The sequence below is a fragment of the Falco cherrug genome, chromosome Z (assembly GCF_023634085.1).
Source record: "Falco cherrug isolate bFalChe1 chromosome Z, bFalChe1.pri, whole genome shotgun sequence".
Classification (NCBI taxonomy): Eukaryota; Metazoa; Chordata; class Aves; order Falconiformes; family Falconidae; genus Falco; species Falco cherrug.
In genome coordinates, this window is record NC_073720.1 from 19986353 (window position 1) to 20003893 (window position 17541).

At 39.4% G+C, this 17541-nt stretch overlaps 1 protein-coding gene across 1 annotated transcript in view; it reads right to left on the reverse strand.

Moving 5' to 3' along the window:
* ANKRD55 (ankyrin repeat domain 55) overlaps window positions 1-17541 on the reverse strand; it is a 50761-nt gene that overhangs the window by 10180 nt on the left and 23040 nt on the right. Inside the window, exons 7-10 of the mRNA XM_055699663.1 lie at window positions 10118-10302; window positions 8253-8420; window positions 5970-6631; window positions 382-483 (exon numbers count right to left, since the gene is read on the reverse strand). Of these exons, the coding sequence (XP_055555638.1) occupies window positions 382-483; window positions 5970-6631; window positions 8253-8420; window positions 10118-10302 (1117 nt within the window). The remainder of the gene's footprint in view (window positions 1-381; window positions 484-5969; window positions 6632-8252; window positions 8421-10117; window positions 10303-17541) is intronic.

Below are 17541 nucleotides of genomic sequence, written 5' to 3' on the forward strand. Positions count from 1 at the left end.
TAGCACCTGGGGACATGGTTTAGTGGTGGACTTGGTAGTGTTAGGTTAATGGTTGGACTTCCATCTCAAAGGTCTTTTCCAACCTAAATGATTCTATGGTTCTATGAAAGGGTTGTTAGACACTGGAACAGTTGCCCAGAGAAGTTGTATAATCCCCATCCTTAGAGACATTTAAAAACTAATTGGATATGATCCTGAGGAATCTTCTGTAGGTGACCCCTCTATGGGCAGGGGGATTATACTAGACAATCTCCAAAGGAGCATTCCAACATCAGCCTTTCTATGATGTTGTGAAAAAGGAACATGAAACCTCCCTCAAGCCCTCAGATGCAGTGGTGGTGGCACAGTTTGATCCTGTAACTGAGACTTGCCTGTACTTACTTTTGTGAACACAGTGGTTGGGTATGGGAGCTAGGCTGTTCCGTACAGGAGTAAGGTTTTTTGTTTTGGGTTGGTCTATGGGCATCTGTTGAAATTTTTTACCTGTGAAAGACAAAGATAATCTGTTACCCTAAGAAAATAATTGTAAATAATACAGTGCACTGTAGATCTCTGGCTTCTAGAAAAAAAGGAAAACATAGCAATTCTCAGAAATAAGTAATAACAACAGACTGACTATTGCTTTGTTCTCTTCATGTTCACTAAGAAGAGTGATTGATTTAATATAGCTTTCACATGTACCCTTATCACTTCCTCTCATATAATATAGTAACTGGTCTTAAAACAGGCACAGTCCAGTAACCAGGTCCATGTAAGAATATTTGGACAATAAATTTACAGAAAGATTCAACCAGATGGATTTGATTTCAGAATCAAAGCTTTAGTTTACAAGCTTTTCTAATAGGGTCTCAGCCCTTCTAAGTACTAGAACACAAACGGAGTTCAACTGCTGGCTGGAAAATGAGACTGGCAGAAGTCTATCAGGCAGAAAAGACGAGCTTTGAGAGTGTTTTGCTGCAGAGAAAACATAGCAGAACTGATATAAACTGATACTGATTCTTACTAAACTCTGTTCATGGCAATTTCGTTATTACCAAGAAGAATAGATACTGGAAAATGGCAGATTAATTGACTAACTGTGGCATTCCACTGGCTAAGATTAAAGTTAACTTTGGTCTAGTACTATTATAAAGATGGTATGTTCGAAGATGTAATGCAATTCACTACATAAATGACACACCAGAAATTATTAAAAAAGTAGAAACTCAAGCACAAAATCAACATTTTACTCAGATACTTTGCCTGAGTTGATCTTATTCTGTGATGTTTGAGTCCCTCAGATTTTCCTTTTTTGTTATTTGCAGCTCTGAGATGAGCCTTGTAAGGAGTCTTGAGTGGTCTTGCACTGTGGCATTGCAACATAGGTCATTGCAGAGCAGGCACAGGCTCTGTTGGCCCACAGAGACGAGGGGACACTCAGGCTGGATGTAGCAGGACATCTTAAGCAATAGGAAGAAACGGAATAGTATAAATTGCCTTTGTGGCTTTGTAGTTGGTACTTGAAAACACCGATGTTTTGCTGGGCTGTGCAAGATAAAGCTATAGGAAAACAGTTGTACGAAGTTTCCTAGAGGTGCACTGAAGCAGTTGTCAAGACTGCTGTGACTATGTTACTGACTAAATGGATTCTGTGTGAAAGGAGCCGAAGAGGTGTTTATCAGACAAACCCTCATGTTATAGTGCACCCTTCAGCTCAGTGTGGAGCAAGATTCTGGTCCAAAGACCACGGCAGTTGGTAGACAATGGACAAATTTACTGGATCCTGTGGGTAAAGCTGATGTGTATTGGGCTAAAGCAAGAAGAACATCTTATGCGTGAGTTGTGTCTAATAGAAATGGACTTTGGTTTCCTTTTCCCATATTTTACTCTTCATTTAGTCTTGAACACTTCTCCAGTGTGATCAAAGAGTGAGTGCAAAAGGTCGTGCATTTCTTCATAGATATTGCATCCACTGTGCAGAAAAAAAATAACTATTCCAAAATAGCAGAGTATCAAGCTTGCTGCTCCCAATAGTGCAATTTGAGTTACATTGGTTTCACTGATGCTTATACTGAGAACTAATGGCTTATTATGTATGTACCATTATGGCCATGATGATGGGAGATATGTTTTTCTATCAAGAGATATGTTTATTTTGTAAAGGGGAGTATCTGGTAGCAAAAACAACAGTACAAACATTTGTAAGACTGATATGAATGCTTTGGAAAAGAACCCTTGTCTAAAAGTTCTGGCATTGAGTGGAAGTATTTATTCTTCTGCTCTTCCTTTTTACCCGCACCATATAATATCAAAGAAGAAAAGTTTTTCTTTCTTAAAGATACTAACTTTGTCATCCTCAAGAGCATTTTTATGGTGGCATTTGTTTTTGAAAAGTGGAAAGAAGGCATTTTCATTATTGTAAAATGCAAGACTGTTCTGCATTTGTTTACTGACATTTTTTACAAGTTGTTCTTTGATTTTCCTTTGCATTTATGTAGGTGAACCACCACATTGTGGTGTGTTTTGTGGAAAGGTTGTAAATGTTATAATGAATGTCTGATGTAAATCAGTCCTTCAGTTTCAGAAAGAAACAGCCACACTGATCAGCTTTGCTCTGCTTTTTCCTGGCCAAGAAGTGCTTCATATTGGACTATACCATACTGCTAATGCCAACATAAGCTTAATAATATTTTCTACATTACTTGTTTAAGAAAATAGAAGGTACTGGGTTGCTGTAATAAAATCTTTAATAAAATACCACCTTAGACTTGGAATGATAGTAATCTAGAAGATGAGTGGGTCATAGGAGGAGGTTCCAGCTGATTAGAGGTTGCTAAGAGCTGCCTTATCTTTGAGACAGGCTTCCTTCTACCCAAACACTTGGATTTTCTCTGTTTACAAAATTTTCCCTGTGGAAAGTAGATGGCAGTACATTTTGCAAAAAGGAATGATTGCAAAGCTCATAAATACAAAATGCTTCAGATTGTGGATGCCAGCTCAGCACTGTGGCTGGCAAGCACTCTTACAATATTGACAGTAGTTTTTGGTATAGTTCTTTCTTCTCCCCAGTGGAGGGCAAGACAAAGTAGTTATTGTGTGAGAAACCAGTGGCATGATAGTAAAGTAAGTCTCACTGCTACCCACAGCAACCTCTCCACTTTCTGTAGGTGCTAAGGCTCAGCTAGTAAATTGACTCATCTTTCATTTCCAGAAGCACAGAAAACAGAACAAAAAACCTCCAAGAAAATCCCCACTTATATGCCAGCTGCCTTAGTAGCAGTAGGCACAAAAATTAGCTCTGACTTTAATAAAAGGCATGGTCATGCAAGACAATCAATACTGTGTGTCGGCTGAGAAAAAATTTTTTAAATTGAGCTCCACTGGATTATTGATACCTATAATCCTGCCCTGGGTATTCGGTGATTAGGAAATTATATGTAGCCCGCACAGTCATGACTTGAGAAATGAAGTATTAACACTTCAGTGCTCTTCAAAGACCAGATGTTGTTTCCCTCAGCTAGGCCTCCTGCAGAAAAAAAACCCTGAAATATCTTTCTTCAGAGACAGCTGCCTGCACGGCACTGCTGGCTGGGCTGGAGCCAGGCTTACTTTGCTTCTGATCCCTTTAAGTCCTGCAGGCACAGTGCACTGGAGACGTGGAAACCCTGGAGTCAAAGCGTAAACACCGTTCTAATTCACAGCAAGTCAGGTGGCTTTAATTACAGGGACAGACAGATTTAAACCACACATATAGGCATGAAGAGGGATAAGCAGATCTTTTTAGCGTGAAGAAATGTGAGACAGTATCTGGGTTGTGCAGTGTATTCCTGTCAGACACTCTCTGCCTCCTTACAAGCTTTTAATTCACATACTTCAGTGGAATCCCTTTTTGCTAGCTGCAGGAATCTTTTTATTGTTGGAGAGACTTGTTAAAGGGAGCTGGTACACAGAGAACTGGACTTAAAGCAGACTCAGGCTTTTTTTTCTTTGAGGGAGATAATAAATGGTCAGAGATAAACTTACTTAGTCTTCCTTTGGACATGTAAAGACAGCTCCCACTGTAACAATTGAATTTCCCATAATTGATGTGATTTTGCTCTCATTCTGCTTGTAGACTGCTGGTGCTATAGTGAGCTCTTGTGCAGATCATGGAGCACTGAATAGATGCACAGGGTCCATCCTGATTCAGCTAGTTGCAGCTTTTTGTCATAGGATGTTCATAGAAAACCACCTGTCCTTCTGTCCAGAGCAAACAAGGATTTAATGGTACAGTATTCTACAGTCTTAAGAAAAATCTGTAATCACATTTTAAATAACACGGTAGTTACTTCTACATCAAATGTATTAATAGTCTAGCTAATTCCCCTAAGAAATGTTTCTCCATAGTTGTTCTCAGGTTTGGTTTATCCAGTTTGAGTTCATTTCTCCTACTACTGTACAGCAACATGAATGATCTCAAATATCTCAGCCTCACTACCTTATTATATTTAGGTTGTAAAGAAGCCCTGCAAGTTTCCTTCTCTTCCACATGTGAGCACAATCTTGCAGAGTTTGTTATAGAAAGTGTTGTGCAGGAGCAATCTTTGCTAGCTGTGTGGAGTATGGGGTTTGTATGGTCGAGTGAATAGCTGAAGAGTGCATAGTAAATAAGTAGTGACAACTATAGGCGAGTCTATCAAGCTTTCAGAAACATGGCGTGATATTCAGGAAGCAGAACTTTTTGAATAGCTCCTTTTTTACCCTGAAAAACTGTTTCCAGCCTTTATTTGCACAATGTAGGATGACCTGTCATTCTGAAATTGCCATCTTTACCTTTACTATTAGAGATGTGAACAAAGATTTGCTATTTTATAGATCCCTTTGCTTAGAAGTCAGTACAGCTTGCACTATCATGCAAGCTCAGACAATGACCTGACCTAACAGAGTTCTTCTCAGGCAGGGTTTCTGTTCACTTCTCTTTCCACAGAAGGATAACAACTCATGTTTGTTGGGGTGAGGGTAGATTAACTTACTGTGTAATGTTTACTCCATGTAATGGTGTCCTGGTAAGTTTGGGGATTGCTTTTGCTTGCTTCATTTTCAGTTGGATATTGCAGTGGTTGAAAGGCATGCTAGATGTGTTTAATTTTGGCATGGGACTAATCCCAAAGGAGATGAACTTGGAGACACTGATATAGTGAAGTAAACTCCAGCATGCAGATTAGCCAGCCAGATTCATTTAAACATGGATGTGAGTCAGAGTACTAGATCCCATATCCTGCCAAACCCTGGTTTCAAGTTTACTTCAGAATTCTGATGCTCTGCTTCATTATTTTTGCACTGTAGTTTCCAAACCGCAGCATAAAAGCATTTACTCCATCTCTGTAAATTTAGCAACCTGTATTTAGCTGTGGAGAAACCATAAGAACAGCACATTAGACCAAAGAGCTGGCACTCAGGGTGAGAAAAGTGGGAAGGGGTCACAATACAGCCTGGAATCAGAGTATGTCTGTAAAGGGAAAGTGGCACCTTGTAGAGCTGTCCAGCATGGCACACATGGATTTACCTGGTTGGATCTGGAAGCAGCTCTCAGCACAGTTAGAGGTTTGAGTGCGGTACTGTCCCCTTGCACATCTAGTTCCAGGACTAAATGCAGACAGAAGGCAGTAGGCATGGCAGCGGGTGTTAATGTGCAATTCATAAAACTTACATAATCTGGATGCACTTACCTCAATCAGATACCTTACATGCTTCCTAACTACCTGCATTTTTGCTTGCTCATCAGAGCTATCTCAGTCTTTCATTTCCCACACCTAAGCACATTGCTTCAGCTGTCAGCTGATGCCCAGTCCATGTGCTAGTTGTGATTGCTACTACATACAGGGAGAAGAAATTGAAAAAGATATTAAAGAAATAGTAATGTCATGGGTCAGATTTACTACTTTTTCTGACTCAGCTTGCCACATCAGTAAAGATTACAGGAGTTGGAAGATAGAGAAGAAAGAAATTACCTGATTGAGAACTGGGAAGTGAGGGAAGGCGGGGAGGGCACAAAAGCACATGGTGAGATCTGTCAGAGTTGAAGCCATTTATCAGTTTGTCTGAAGGAGTCCTAGTACAGACTTTGTAGGAGAGTAAGTGATTAGAGTCTGTGTTCCAGGGATCATCCAACAACGCCTGGCAGCTGCTTCTGTGGTCCAGCAAGTTGTGTTCACTCCTACTCTTTTGAGACTTGTGTGCAAAATGGTGGGTGCTGGTGCTGGAGGAGAAGCTTGACATTGTGCTCTGCGAAGCAGTTAGGAAGGCATTGCCTGCAGTAATTGGAGGGAGGCTCTGGGTTCTGATGGGCAGAAGTTGACGCTCTGGTTGCTCCTTTTCTGGTATGAAGTACTTTGTGTCTTTGCTCTTTCTTTTAAAGTCACTGGTGGTTACACGCTCATCTGGAATGTCTTTGCAGTTTGTGTCCATAACGCAATCAAAAGTGGTGATAATGTCATCTACTTCTGAGGTCTCTTCTCTAGCATATCGGTCACTGCTCCTCTCCTTTTGATTGATTTTCTGATCATCTTTCTTCTTTTTGCAAGAGAAGATATGGTTCAGCATACTGAACCTTCCTTCCTTCTTTAGGAGTCTGTTGTTCTGGGAGGGAAACTGATGAACTGGCTCAGATCTACTGGAAGTAGAAATCAAAATATGATGGCATTATTGCCAAATAATGAAAAAACACTGCCTGTGTTAGCCCATGAAATGGGGTATATACTGTTCAGATACATTTGCAGGGGTGATTCAAGGAGGCAGAAAATTAGGACTCCAAATTTGTAATTAACAAAGACTGAAAGTGATACCGTGTTACTTCAGTCTTTCTTACGGGGTTCATTGCCTTACACTCATCTTAATGTAAGCTCAGTGCAGCTATCAGGAAAAAAAAAAAAAGCAACTTTTTCTGGCTTCAGTGTCTACCAGCTGCAGAATCATTATTCTTATTGGCGGGGCAAGAGCCAATAATAACAAGAAGAACATGTGAGATCTTTACAACCAAGTGGTCTTTGTATTATGTCTTATTTGGAAAATGGTCAACAGCATTTCCAACAGCACAGTCATTGCTAATGGTGTAACAAAGACATTAGTTCATCATTCCTTCCATCCCCTTCCCTTTCCCTTTCCCTTTCCCTTTCCCTTACCACTTACCCCTTAACCCTGCCCCCTCCCTCCCCCTCTCCCTCCTCCTCCCCCTCTCCCTCTCCCTCTCCCTCTCCCTCTCCCTCTCCCTCTCCCTCTCCCTCTCCCTCTCCCTCTCCCTCTCCCTCTCCCTCTCCCTCTCCCTCTCCCTCTCCCTCTCCCTCTCCTTCTCCCTCTCCCTCTCCCTCCCCTTTCCCCTTTCCCTTTTGCCTTGCCTGTACTTAAGAGGCCTGGCACAGTTTCAGATTTAGCAAGATATCTACCTGCAGTGGTGTTGCTGTTGTGAATTTTAGATGAGATTTTGACTAATCAGTATTTCAGACCTACTCTGACAGACAGAGTGCAGGAGGAGGAGAAGTAACGTTACCCATGTCTCACAATTTGTAACACAGGAAATAATACTAGCTGCTGACTGGAAAGGAGGGGAAGGCACAAAGAAATGTTTTTGTAAATGCATGCATATTTACCAAAGTTAAAGAACTGAAATGAATTAAATGACAGTTGCTGAAACATGAGAAATATAAGCAGAGAGAAAGATCATAAGCAATGGTAAAAGAATTACACTTTTTAACAGAACAAAACCTCAGAATGAGAAGAGGCAGTCAAGGTAGAGAGCTAAAGAAGTCTGGGCCAACACTCCCAAACACTTACCCTGAGGATGAAAGCTTGACATTATTTTATTATCTATGTGGCAAAGCTGCTTTTGTGTTCAGTCTGTCCCTCTGTCTGATTACATGAACATGCAGCTAGTGCATAGAGATTTCAAAAAAGTGGAAGGCATAGAAATTGTTCTGTAAGATAAATTTCCTGCACAAAGGTGACTGAGCAAAAGCTATCATCTTGGAAAAAGCTATCATCTGAATATCTTGGTTCAGAGCCTAGTCAGAGTCTGATTGGCAGACTAGCACTGTGATCGCAGTGATGAGTTTTGAGTAGATGTCTAATTCTAACATTGCTATTTTGGTGGAAAACTTGAACATTCGTATTGCATATGAATCAAGGAGATATCACCCAGGGCTCAAACCCTTCAGTTGCATACAAAAAGCAATACATTTATTTTCTAGTCAGTGGCAACAATGTGAACAATGTGAGCAAGATGTGAACTTTTGCTTTACCTGCTCTCCTGAGACAGCAGCTTGATGCATGCTGTGTGCCCACAGTACATTGCATATGTCAGAGGAGTGTTTTCATTGATGTCTCGAGGGCTGCTCTCTATCCCCAGCTCTAGCAGTGTCTGCACACAGTCAGCTTTCCCTGCTGCTGCAGCCCAGTGCAAAGGTGTCCTGTAGAAAAGGAGGAGTGTCATTAAAAGAGATGAACAAATTTACTATCAAAACTATTAATGACATAATAAGGTGTGTTCCTATGCTACTCATGCAGATTTATGACATCCATTTTAAGGAATTCTCCAGCAACTCATCCCACATGAGGTAGCTGCCAGTGGTGGTAATATTGGCATTGACTGGCATCTATCCATGTGCATCTATTTAGCTGTAGAGAAAGTAGATGTGAGGCTGCAAAATGCCTATACATGCTATATAATAGCATTTCTACTGCTGCCGAGTTGCAGAATGGGAGGACTGCCAAAGTTTGCAGAGCAGAATTTGAAAAAAATCTTTGTAGTGTCCACTGCATAGGTGCAGCCTCTTCTCATCTTTACACCAAACACAATTAGTTGGCTCAGGGCTTTCCATTAATAGAAGAAGCCTCTTCCAGATGAATGAGAATGACTAGACACATCTACCAGACTGTTATTGCCCCTATGTCAGTTTCTGTGTTCTTTGATGGACACAGACAGGAGCAGATATAATTGTCTTGAATCTGTGTGGAAGACTCAGACGGGTTTTCTGCTTGGCAGAAGATTTGCGTCTTGTGTTTGGGAACTTTTGTCCAGTTTCCAAATTGTAATATTTTGTTCTTGTGAAAAATCTGAAGGCACAGAAAATACCGTAAGAAAACTGTGCAAGAATAAAAAAATAAAATTTACTTTTCTCTGCTTGTTTCTTTGCAGTCCCAATGATTTCAGATAGGTGCAGTCAGAAACACAATAGAATGGAAATTGACTGTGTGTTTATAGTGAACAGCTTTTTTCCTCTCTTGGAGTATAATACCTTCTATGGAAGTATCTGAGAATGTGTAATAGGAGGCCACTTCTTAATGAGCTTTTAAGTATAGTTTAACTCCTCCCTTCACCCTTCTTTCCACAGAAACACAGCCTTCTCAGCTGCATTTTCCTGATGTTTAGAAACTTCTCCAGAATCCTATTCATTTTATTTCTGTTCCATTTTATTGCACTTTTCATGAAGAATGCTATTATTTTAAGTACCTGAGGGCCTAAGCTAAGAAAACCTTGGCTTTTGCTTCACTAAGCGGGGTAATCAATGTGAACAGTCAGTTGGTTCTGTTCACATTAAATAAATTTATGAGCACAGTTCCAAGGGAGGTAGGTATGGGGTGAAAAAGAGGAAAAAAAAGTTGATTCCTTTGCACTTATGTTGTAGGGATTTAATCCTGGAAGGAATCAAATGCCTTGTCAGAATGGAAGGTGGAAGTTCCCTGGTCCTATAGGAATACTGTGTTCGCATCTTAAATGCAACAAGGGAGCGTTGCCATTTCTTAAACACAAATAGCAGGATCCCACCTTGAAGTTGTAGTATCCTGTTCTATTGTTTTGAAAAGAATGTTCACTTTTGATTGAAAGAAGTGGTGACAAAGTTCTTTCACACATACTCTTTTATCATTTCCTATCAGAAACACAGAGTTAAATAACATTCCTAATAGTCAGTTACTATAGTAGATACGATACATATGAGCTAGACTACTTTGCAGTGTTTCTGAGCAAGCATGGTTCTCTGTAAGTGCAGGTCATTGACTGTGCCATGGCCAGTGAAACAGGAAACATGATTATAGAAGAAACAGAGGTAGTCTCAGGTTAATAGAAAGGAAACGGCAATTTCAGTTTCAGAGTTTCCATGGTTACCTGTCGTCCACATCAAGGGCTTGCAGGTTGCACTCTGGGACTTTAGCCAGCTCACTGATAATATCACTGTAGCCTGCAGCAGCAGCAATGTGCATACATGTTTTGCCATTCTCATCATCATAGTTTATTATTGATGGTCCCTGGTAGTGGTCCAAAATGATGGAACACAGAATCTTGTTGCCACTCTGGAAGTTCAGAGAAGACAAGCTTTTTACAACGGAGCTCTCACCAGACTGTATTTTCTCTGCTAGAGAAGGCTAAATACAACAATGGTATTTTATTTTGTGTATAGCAGACTCCCCAGGTATGAAAGCCAGAAGCTTCCAATCTCCTGCTGGGAACTGGGTTTGCTTTATGAATTTCCTAGAACACTATTGACACTGGAAAAATAATAAATAACGTATGACTGCAAATACCTCCAAAAGTTACAGGGTGTAAATTACTCAACAGCTTCCTCAGAAATAACTTCGGGTTTTTTGCTGTTTTGCTAAGCCAGAATCCAGAAAGATACAAACCTATATTTTCTCATAGAAATTTAAGGTTGGAAAGGATCTCAAAAGACCACTTCTGTAAGCTTGTCCAAGTACACCTAGAAAAGCCATGTCAAATATTTGCTTGAGTGGTTCTTGAAAACTTTCTTAGCTAGTTTGCTCCAGTGCTTCAGTGTCTTAATAGAAAGTTGACATTGTTCTCTAACCTGCAAATGGAACTGAACATTTTTACCCTAACCTGGTGGAGAGAAAAATAATTCATGATTTCTTTATAACAACATAGAAACACAAGGCCGAAAATGTGTTTCTAGATCATTAATTTCAATGCCTGCAATCACTTGCAGCTATGTTCCATCATCACTTGCAGCTATATTACATCAGCCCTTTTAAAGTAAATTTACTGGTCCTTTAAAAGCAATTTTTTTGTGTGCCCCTATTACTCTGAAAAGAAGGTAGCTCAAGAATTTGTTTGCTTTAATCATCAGTATCTCTCATTTCTATTCATACTCATGCCTGATTTATGTCCCTCTGTTTCTGTGCCAGCATTATTATTTAGATTAAATACTTCTTTCCTCTAACTAGTATTTATTCTTCAGATGTATTTGTAGACAACCGTCATGTCCCTTCTGAGCTGTTCCCTTGCTGCTCTAGTCAACCAAGGTCTTTTAAGTCTTCCTTGTAAAATATGCTTTCTATTTCTCTCATCAACTTACTAACCCTTCTCCTTTTGCATTTTAAGTGTGTATCCATGGAGAGGGATGATTAAAATTGTACCTAGTCATACACAGACATTTTTGCCAGGTCTTTGTACAGTGACTCTTCCCTGTTTGTGTTAGAAACTCTTCTGGTGTGTCACGGAACAGCATTTGCCTTATTCACAGCTGTGTCCCATTAGAAGCTCCTAGTCGTTTTGGAATAACCTTTTACACCCTGGTACTTCTTTTACATAGTTATTTCCAAACATAGAATTTCTAGTTTCTGGCAGGACCTTCTGCTATTAGCACCCAAGTGCATGACTTAAACTTTTTACCCTATTCAATTTTGTCCCATTTGTATTACTCTAGACTTGAAGATGATCTAGCTTTCCCTGTATGATATCCCTATTCTTTTCTGTTAATGTCTTCCAGTTTTTTGTAATTGGTAGATTTCATAAAAAAGCCCCTGTATTTTGTGCCAAGCTCTCATCAAAATACTAAGCAAGATTGATTTCAGGCCTTGTCCATGAATGTAATTTCCTACCACCCTCTATTCAACATTTAATTATTATTCTTCACTTCTTGATTTTGAGATACAACTTCTTCTGCTCCTCCATACTTCTGCCTAGTTTGTAAGATGTCTACTTATTCTAAATATATCTTTTAAAGATGGATAGTCATCTGTTATATCTCAAGCCTCTTCTCACACTTTTTGTCTCTGCTCTTGAGATAGAAATTCCTGCTACATTTTGCACCATTGACAGGATACATTCCAGGTCCCTGGAACCTGCTGATCCCAGAGCTTCTCAGTCCAGCTAGGAATTCCCTTAATTTACTAAAATGTGTCACTCTGAAATTAGGAATTTTGTTTGGTATGTACTTTGTTTACTCGCCTGTTTAATTTAGAATCTACTTATGATCATGCCATCCAAGCTCATTTTCTATGACCAGGCATTTGATAATGTCCTCATTAACCATGTTACTAATTGTAACTAAATGTAAACTAAATTGTTAATAATTTATAGTTGTCTGAATGACAACTATATGAAATGAGAAAAGAATGTTGATCTTCAGGAATACTGAGGTACTATGAATAATTGTTTTTATTCTCCAGTCCCTATGCCAAATGTCAATGTTCTCCACACTAGCATAATTCTCAGTTACATTTTTGGTCACTGGTGTCAGAGAGATCTCTAGTCACATTCAGGGCTAACTGAATCTAGAAGTCTATTATATACTTCTAGTACTACTACCATGAACATCTATTATCATCCTTCTCCAAGTTAGTTTTGATTAAAAAAAAAATAATATGCAGTATCTTACTATTTCTGTATTCATGTTCTATAGTGTCATGACTGTTCCTCTAATTTTCTACTGTCTTGCTAAGTCCAAATTTCACATCCTGCACTTACAGTTTCCATCCCTCAGGGTTCTTACACAGCTCTTAGAATTTGCATAAGAAATTTCCCGGTGTTCCTACTGGCACTTCATACATTTACAGACTGTTCTCTCTCCCACCTGTCTTCCATTTTTTAGACTAAACAAACCATTTCAGCCTCTCTTCAAGAGTCAAGTTGTTCAACCCATTTATCATACTTGGTGCATGCTTTTGGTCTGTCTCCAGTTTGTCTACATCTTTCTTCAACCATGACACCCCAAATGACTTAATTATCCAGCTGAGACTTCTCTCCTGATATTGAAAACCACATTGCTACTTCCTATAGCCCACATGTATCACACTTCTGTTAGTATGTCCCAGAATGATGTTTGTTTGGTTTGTGTCAACACCATAATTTAAACTACTACTCACTTTGTAATCCACTAGTCTACTACTCTTCATTTCATGTAAACAGCTCTAATATTTCACAGTTCTGTAGACAGTACTATTTGACTAATTTCAATTAATTCCTATAATTTATCAAAATAATTTTGAATTTCATCCTGACCCATGAAGTCCTTCGTGTCCCTCAGTTTGGTTCTAGCTGTGGGTTGTAAATGTGTTTTATATTTTGTCACCTCATTATGGAACAAATAAAAACATCATGATAAATCTCTGGTTGGACTCTCTGTGAGATGTCCACCTCGAAAGATTATTTGAACTATACTGAATGTGGCCGATAAGAGAATATATATGATGTATGATGTATGCCCCTGGATTGATTTTGATTGCATTACTCCTTATTCTTCTCCACTGGGACATCCTGTCTTTGGACTGAATTCTGGGTCCATTATAGCAGGTTGCGCTTATACAAATTGTGCTATTGATGTAATTAAATGTGATTAAAATTGCATGTACTGCTCAAACCAGAAACAGACAAAGATTTGGACTTCTTATGATCACTCTATTCACCATCTGCTTAACAAGCTTTCTGTTCTGTGTGATGAACATTATCTTGTTGGCACTTCTGTATTTCTGTGGTTTACTACATGGTATTAAACTGATTAATTCACATTCAAACGTACTGTATCCAATAGCTTCTTACCTGAGGAAACAATAATTGCTTTGAAGATGGCAATGAAGTTTCTGTGCTGTTTTAACAATTCAATCAAATTGCTAATTACATTTTCCAAATAATCAAAAGATATTTCCTAATATTTTGAACCTAATGCTGAAAGAGATCTCTGGCCAACTGCTTTATGGCTTTCCAGATCTCTCTTCTTAGGAATGCCTTCTTATCTTTACATTCATCTTGGCTTTTCAAAGTTGCATACAAACTTCTAAAACACACTGCCCTTATTTCAGACTGATAGCTCTGAGCTGAGGTCACCGAAAATGTAGTCTTCCTGTGGTAAATTTACCATGAATCACAGTACTATTGTTAGACTAGGATGTGCAGTGGTATATTTACCATAGGAAAATTACATGGTTTTGTAACCTTACTGTATGTATTGCTACATTTTGTTTTCCCATTTTGCATGCACATTTTTTTCAGCAACTTTCTGGGATTATTAGTTATTTTTGCTATGTGTTTCTGTATAATTCTGCAGGGCTTCCCTCAGTTTTCTTTACACTTCCGTCCCATCTCACACCTTTATCTGCTTCCATCCATTATTCATTTTCCTCAGTGAACTTTTCTTTCTTAATCACTCACCTAAATTAAACTTACTAAATGAAGAAGAAATGTCCTGAAGCCTCAATCCAGGAGCCCCTGCAAGGTAAACTCTCCTTGTGCTTTATGCAATTTTTTGTCTGAATTTGTGTCATCTCCAGACAGCAGCAACCAACAAATTCACTAACAGGGTCATTAGCTCTCACTTTCACTCGATTACAGCTCCGTTTTCTTCATGTTGGTTAATAAAAAGTCCAACTTTTTATAGTTTACATCTCTCAGTGCTTTCAAAATAAGAAAACAGCTCTTCAGGAAGTATCCACTGAATCGAGTACCATGAGTAGAATCCTGCAAGTTGGGGACATTTTTCTGGTTTTGACACTTTTTTCACCTACCTCAGCTCAGTTTATCCTCATTGTTACAACAGCCATTGTTGTATACTTCAGCCCTTTGTATGTCCAACTGATACGCAGAATGATAATTTTACTTAGGAGGTTTATTGCCACTTAGGTAATATTCTACCATAACATTGCATTTTAGTCTGCCAGGTCTTCGTTGTACATAGTACAATGTTTTCCTTGTTCACTGCACTGTATAGAGGGTTACTTTTTTCCCCTGATCAGAATACTCTAGGGAACTAGATATTTCAATGCCAAAGAGAAGAACCATGTGAAGGGGGTATGCTAATCTGGCTTGTGGCTACCAGTAACGTAGAGGTGGGAGGGGGAGAGAGACAAGCCGCTAACTATTTTCAGGATACCCTAGTATTTTTCTTCCAAGTGAATGCCTCTAGAGATTATGTGGTCATCTTGTATTAGTTCTCTTATATTTTCTGTCTCTTTGTATTAGTATGCAGTTTAAAGCCTTCCTATATCTATAGATAGCTTTGCTGGATGGAAATTCCACACTAGCAGCTCTTGGTGTTGCTTCTTATCATTAGCGTTGCACTTTAGGGATGTCTGTGCTTTTTCTTCTACATTCCCTTCTCTTTCAATTCCACACCTGTGAATCCAAAGCTTTGACTTCATCTTTGATGTCCTTCCGCTCTGACCCTGAATGACTTGACATTTTAACCATTATTTCACTCCTTTCTGCAGCAGCAAGCAAATACTATTCCCATTGCACTACTCTGGGAGGTAACTTACCTTTATAAAGAAGCACTACAAATTACTGTAGGTTAAATAAAATTTGCACCAATACTTATGTCTTCCTCCTGGAAAACATCTTTGTGCATCATTGGGTGCTGTTTGAAGTTTTATGTTACAGAATGCTGACTTGTCTCCCAACCCTTTTATCTTTCCTCTTATCCTTCACAGACAGACACACATTGCATGTTTTAATATGAAATTGACTGTAATACCAACAGGGCCATTGAAAAAAACCAAAAAAACCAAATGATCTTTTTCTCCTTTGCTGAAATATAGAAACATGAGCCATTTCAAGTATTTGTTGAGCAACCCATAGCTCAGCTCCAGTTGAGGTAATTACATTTCTAATAACAATGTGATGTTATTAATTATTAATTAATTATTAAAACCATCTTTCCTTTCAAAGCATAGTTATTAAGTAATAATTAATTAATTATTAATAAACATATTTCCTTTCAAAGTCACCTTTTTTTCCTTTTTTATTCTGAAATTCATTATTTAATGAAAGCAAAAGCCGTTCCACAGACTTTTCACACATGGGTCTGTTGGTTGAGGCTTGAAAAATCTTGGTCTTTCACTCAAGGCTTTGCTGGCAGAAGCCCTGCCTTCAGTTACAGCTATACTGGCAAAAACAATCAGTTCCTCCAGTACAATTCTTTCCCTTACGGGATTCATTTCACTGAAGAGCAATCTTCCTCATGTTCATGTTCAGAGCACAAGGGCAGTCTATTATGTCTTTACCTTTACTGTAACACGAGTTCAGAATTTCATCCTAGAATCAGAGCAAGACAAACATAATGTTGCATTAACAGTGAGGATATGTCTGGTTGGAAATAAGGCTGTGTCAAAACAATGCATCCCTGTCTTGTAGGTGCAGTGTCTACATGGAGAACGCCAAGCTCAAGAGCAGAGACATAATGTGGCTCCTTCTAGTTTGCAGCAAACATAGTGCAGACAGGAATGTCCGTGAAGTTGGCAGCTTGGGTTGCTGGAGAGTTTTGCACGCATGGGACCTTTCTCCCAGTGTTAAGGACTTCCAGCATCCTCCCTCTGAACCCCAGGCTAAGGAAAGCTGAGGAATGGAAGCATGTCCACTCTGCCTCCACTGCTGCCATGCTGCGACTGCCAGATAGCTGTGTTGGCAGTGGAGAACCAGTGCAAAAATTCAGAGCACCCTGTGGTTTCTCTGCCCTCAGGGGACAGAGACAACTGGGCCCTGCGCTAAGGAAAGGAACAATCTGTAATACCATCTTCAGCTGTCCTTCTGCCAGGGAAACTTTGCCAGAAGTGGCCTGGATGCAACCCAGGCACTTCACAGGGTGTGTTTCTGATGGCAAACCAATATAAATTAACAACAACTCTACTGACGCCGCTGTAGTTACATTGGTGAGACTCAGCCAGCTCAGAGAGAAGATCATTTGTCTTCTTCTAACCCTAGCGCTTCAGCCTCAGACACCTACTGAGACAGTGTCTCTTGCAGACTCAAGAGTGACCCAGCTTGGCTTGACTTTGTGGTACTCTGGGAAAGAGAATGTGTTGTTGTTGTTGTACAGGATACTTTGTCCTGTGGTCCTCAAAGCACTGTTGCCTCTGGTACATCTAGGGGACATAGTGTTTTAAAAATATTTATCCCCTCAGCATCTTTAGTGGCTGTTGGAAAAAGCTACTAAATGACAAAGGCAGTCATGGAGGCATAGCTTTATGGCTATCATATGTCCATGTCTCTTTTACCCTGTCTTTGCTCAAACAAAAAACTGCATGAAGTACTGGCCAAGTCTCTCTGAGAATTTGGTTTCACTTGGAGTCTTCTATAATAAGTGTGCGTGATTTACTGTGTAAATGACTATGCTTATGACTAAAATTACTTGGCAGCTTTCGCCTGCTAGTATGTTGTTGCGAGGACCAATTTCTCTAGATGAGCTGTTTACGTGCTTTGAAAAAGAGGTCATCAGTAGAATAAGGATTTATTCCTTACTACTAGCAGAGAAATGGAAACATTTTTCTTCCAGTGCCTTTTTGTGAGGCATGGGACATTTATAG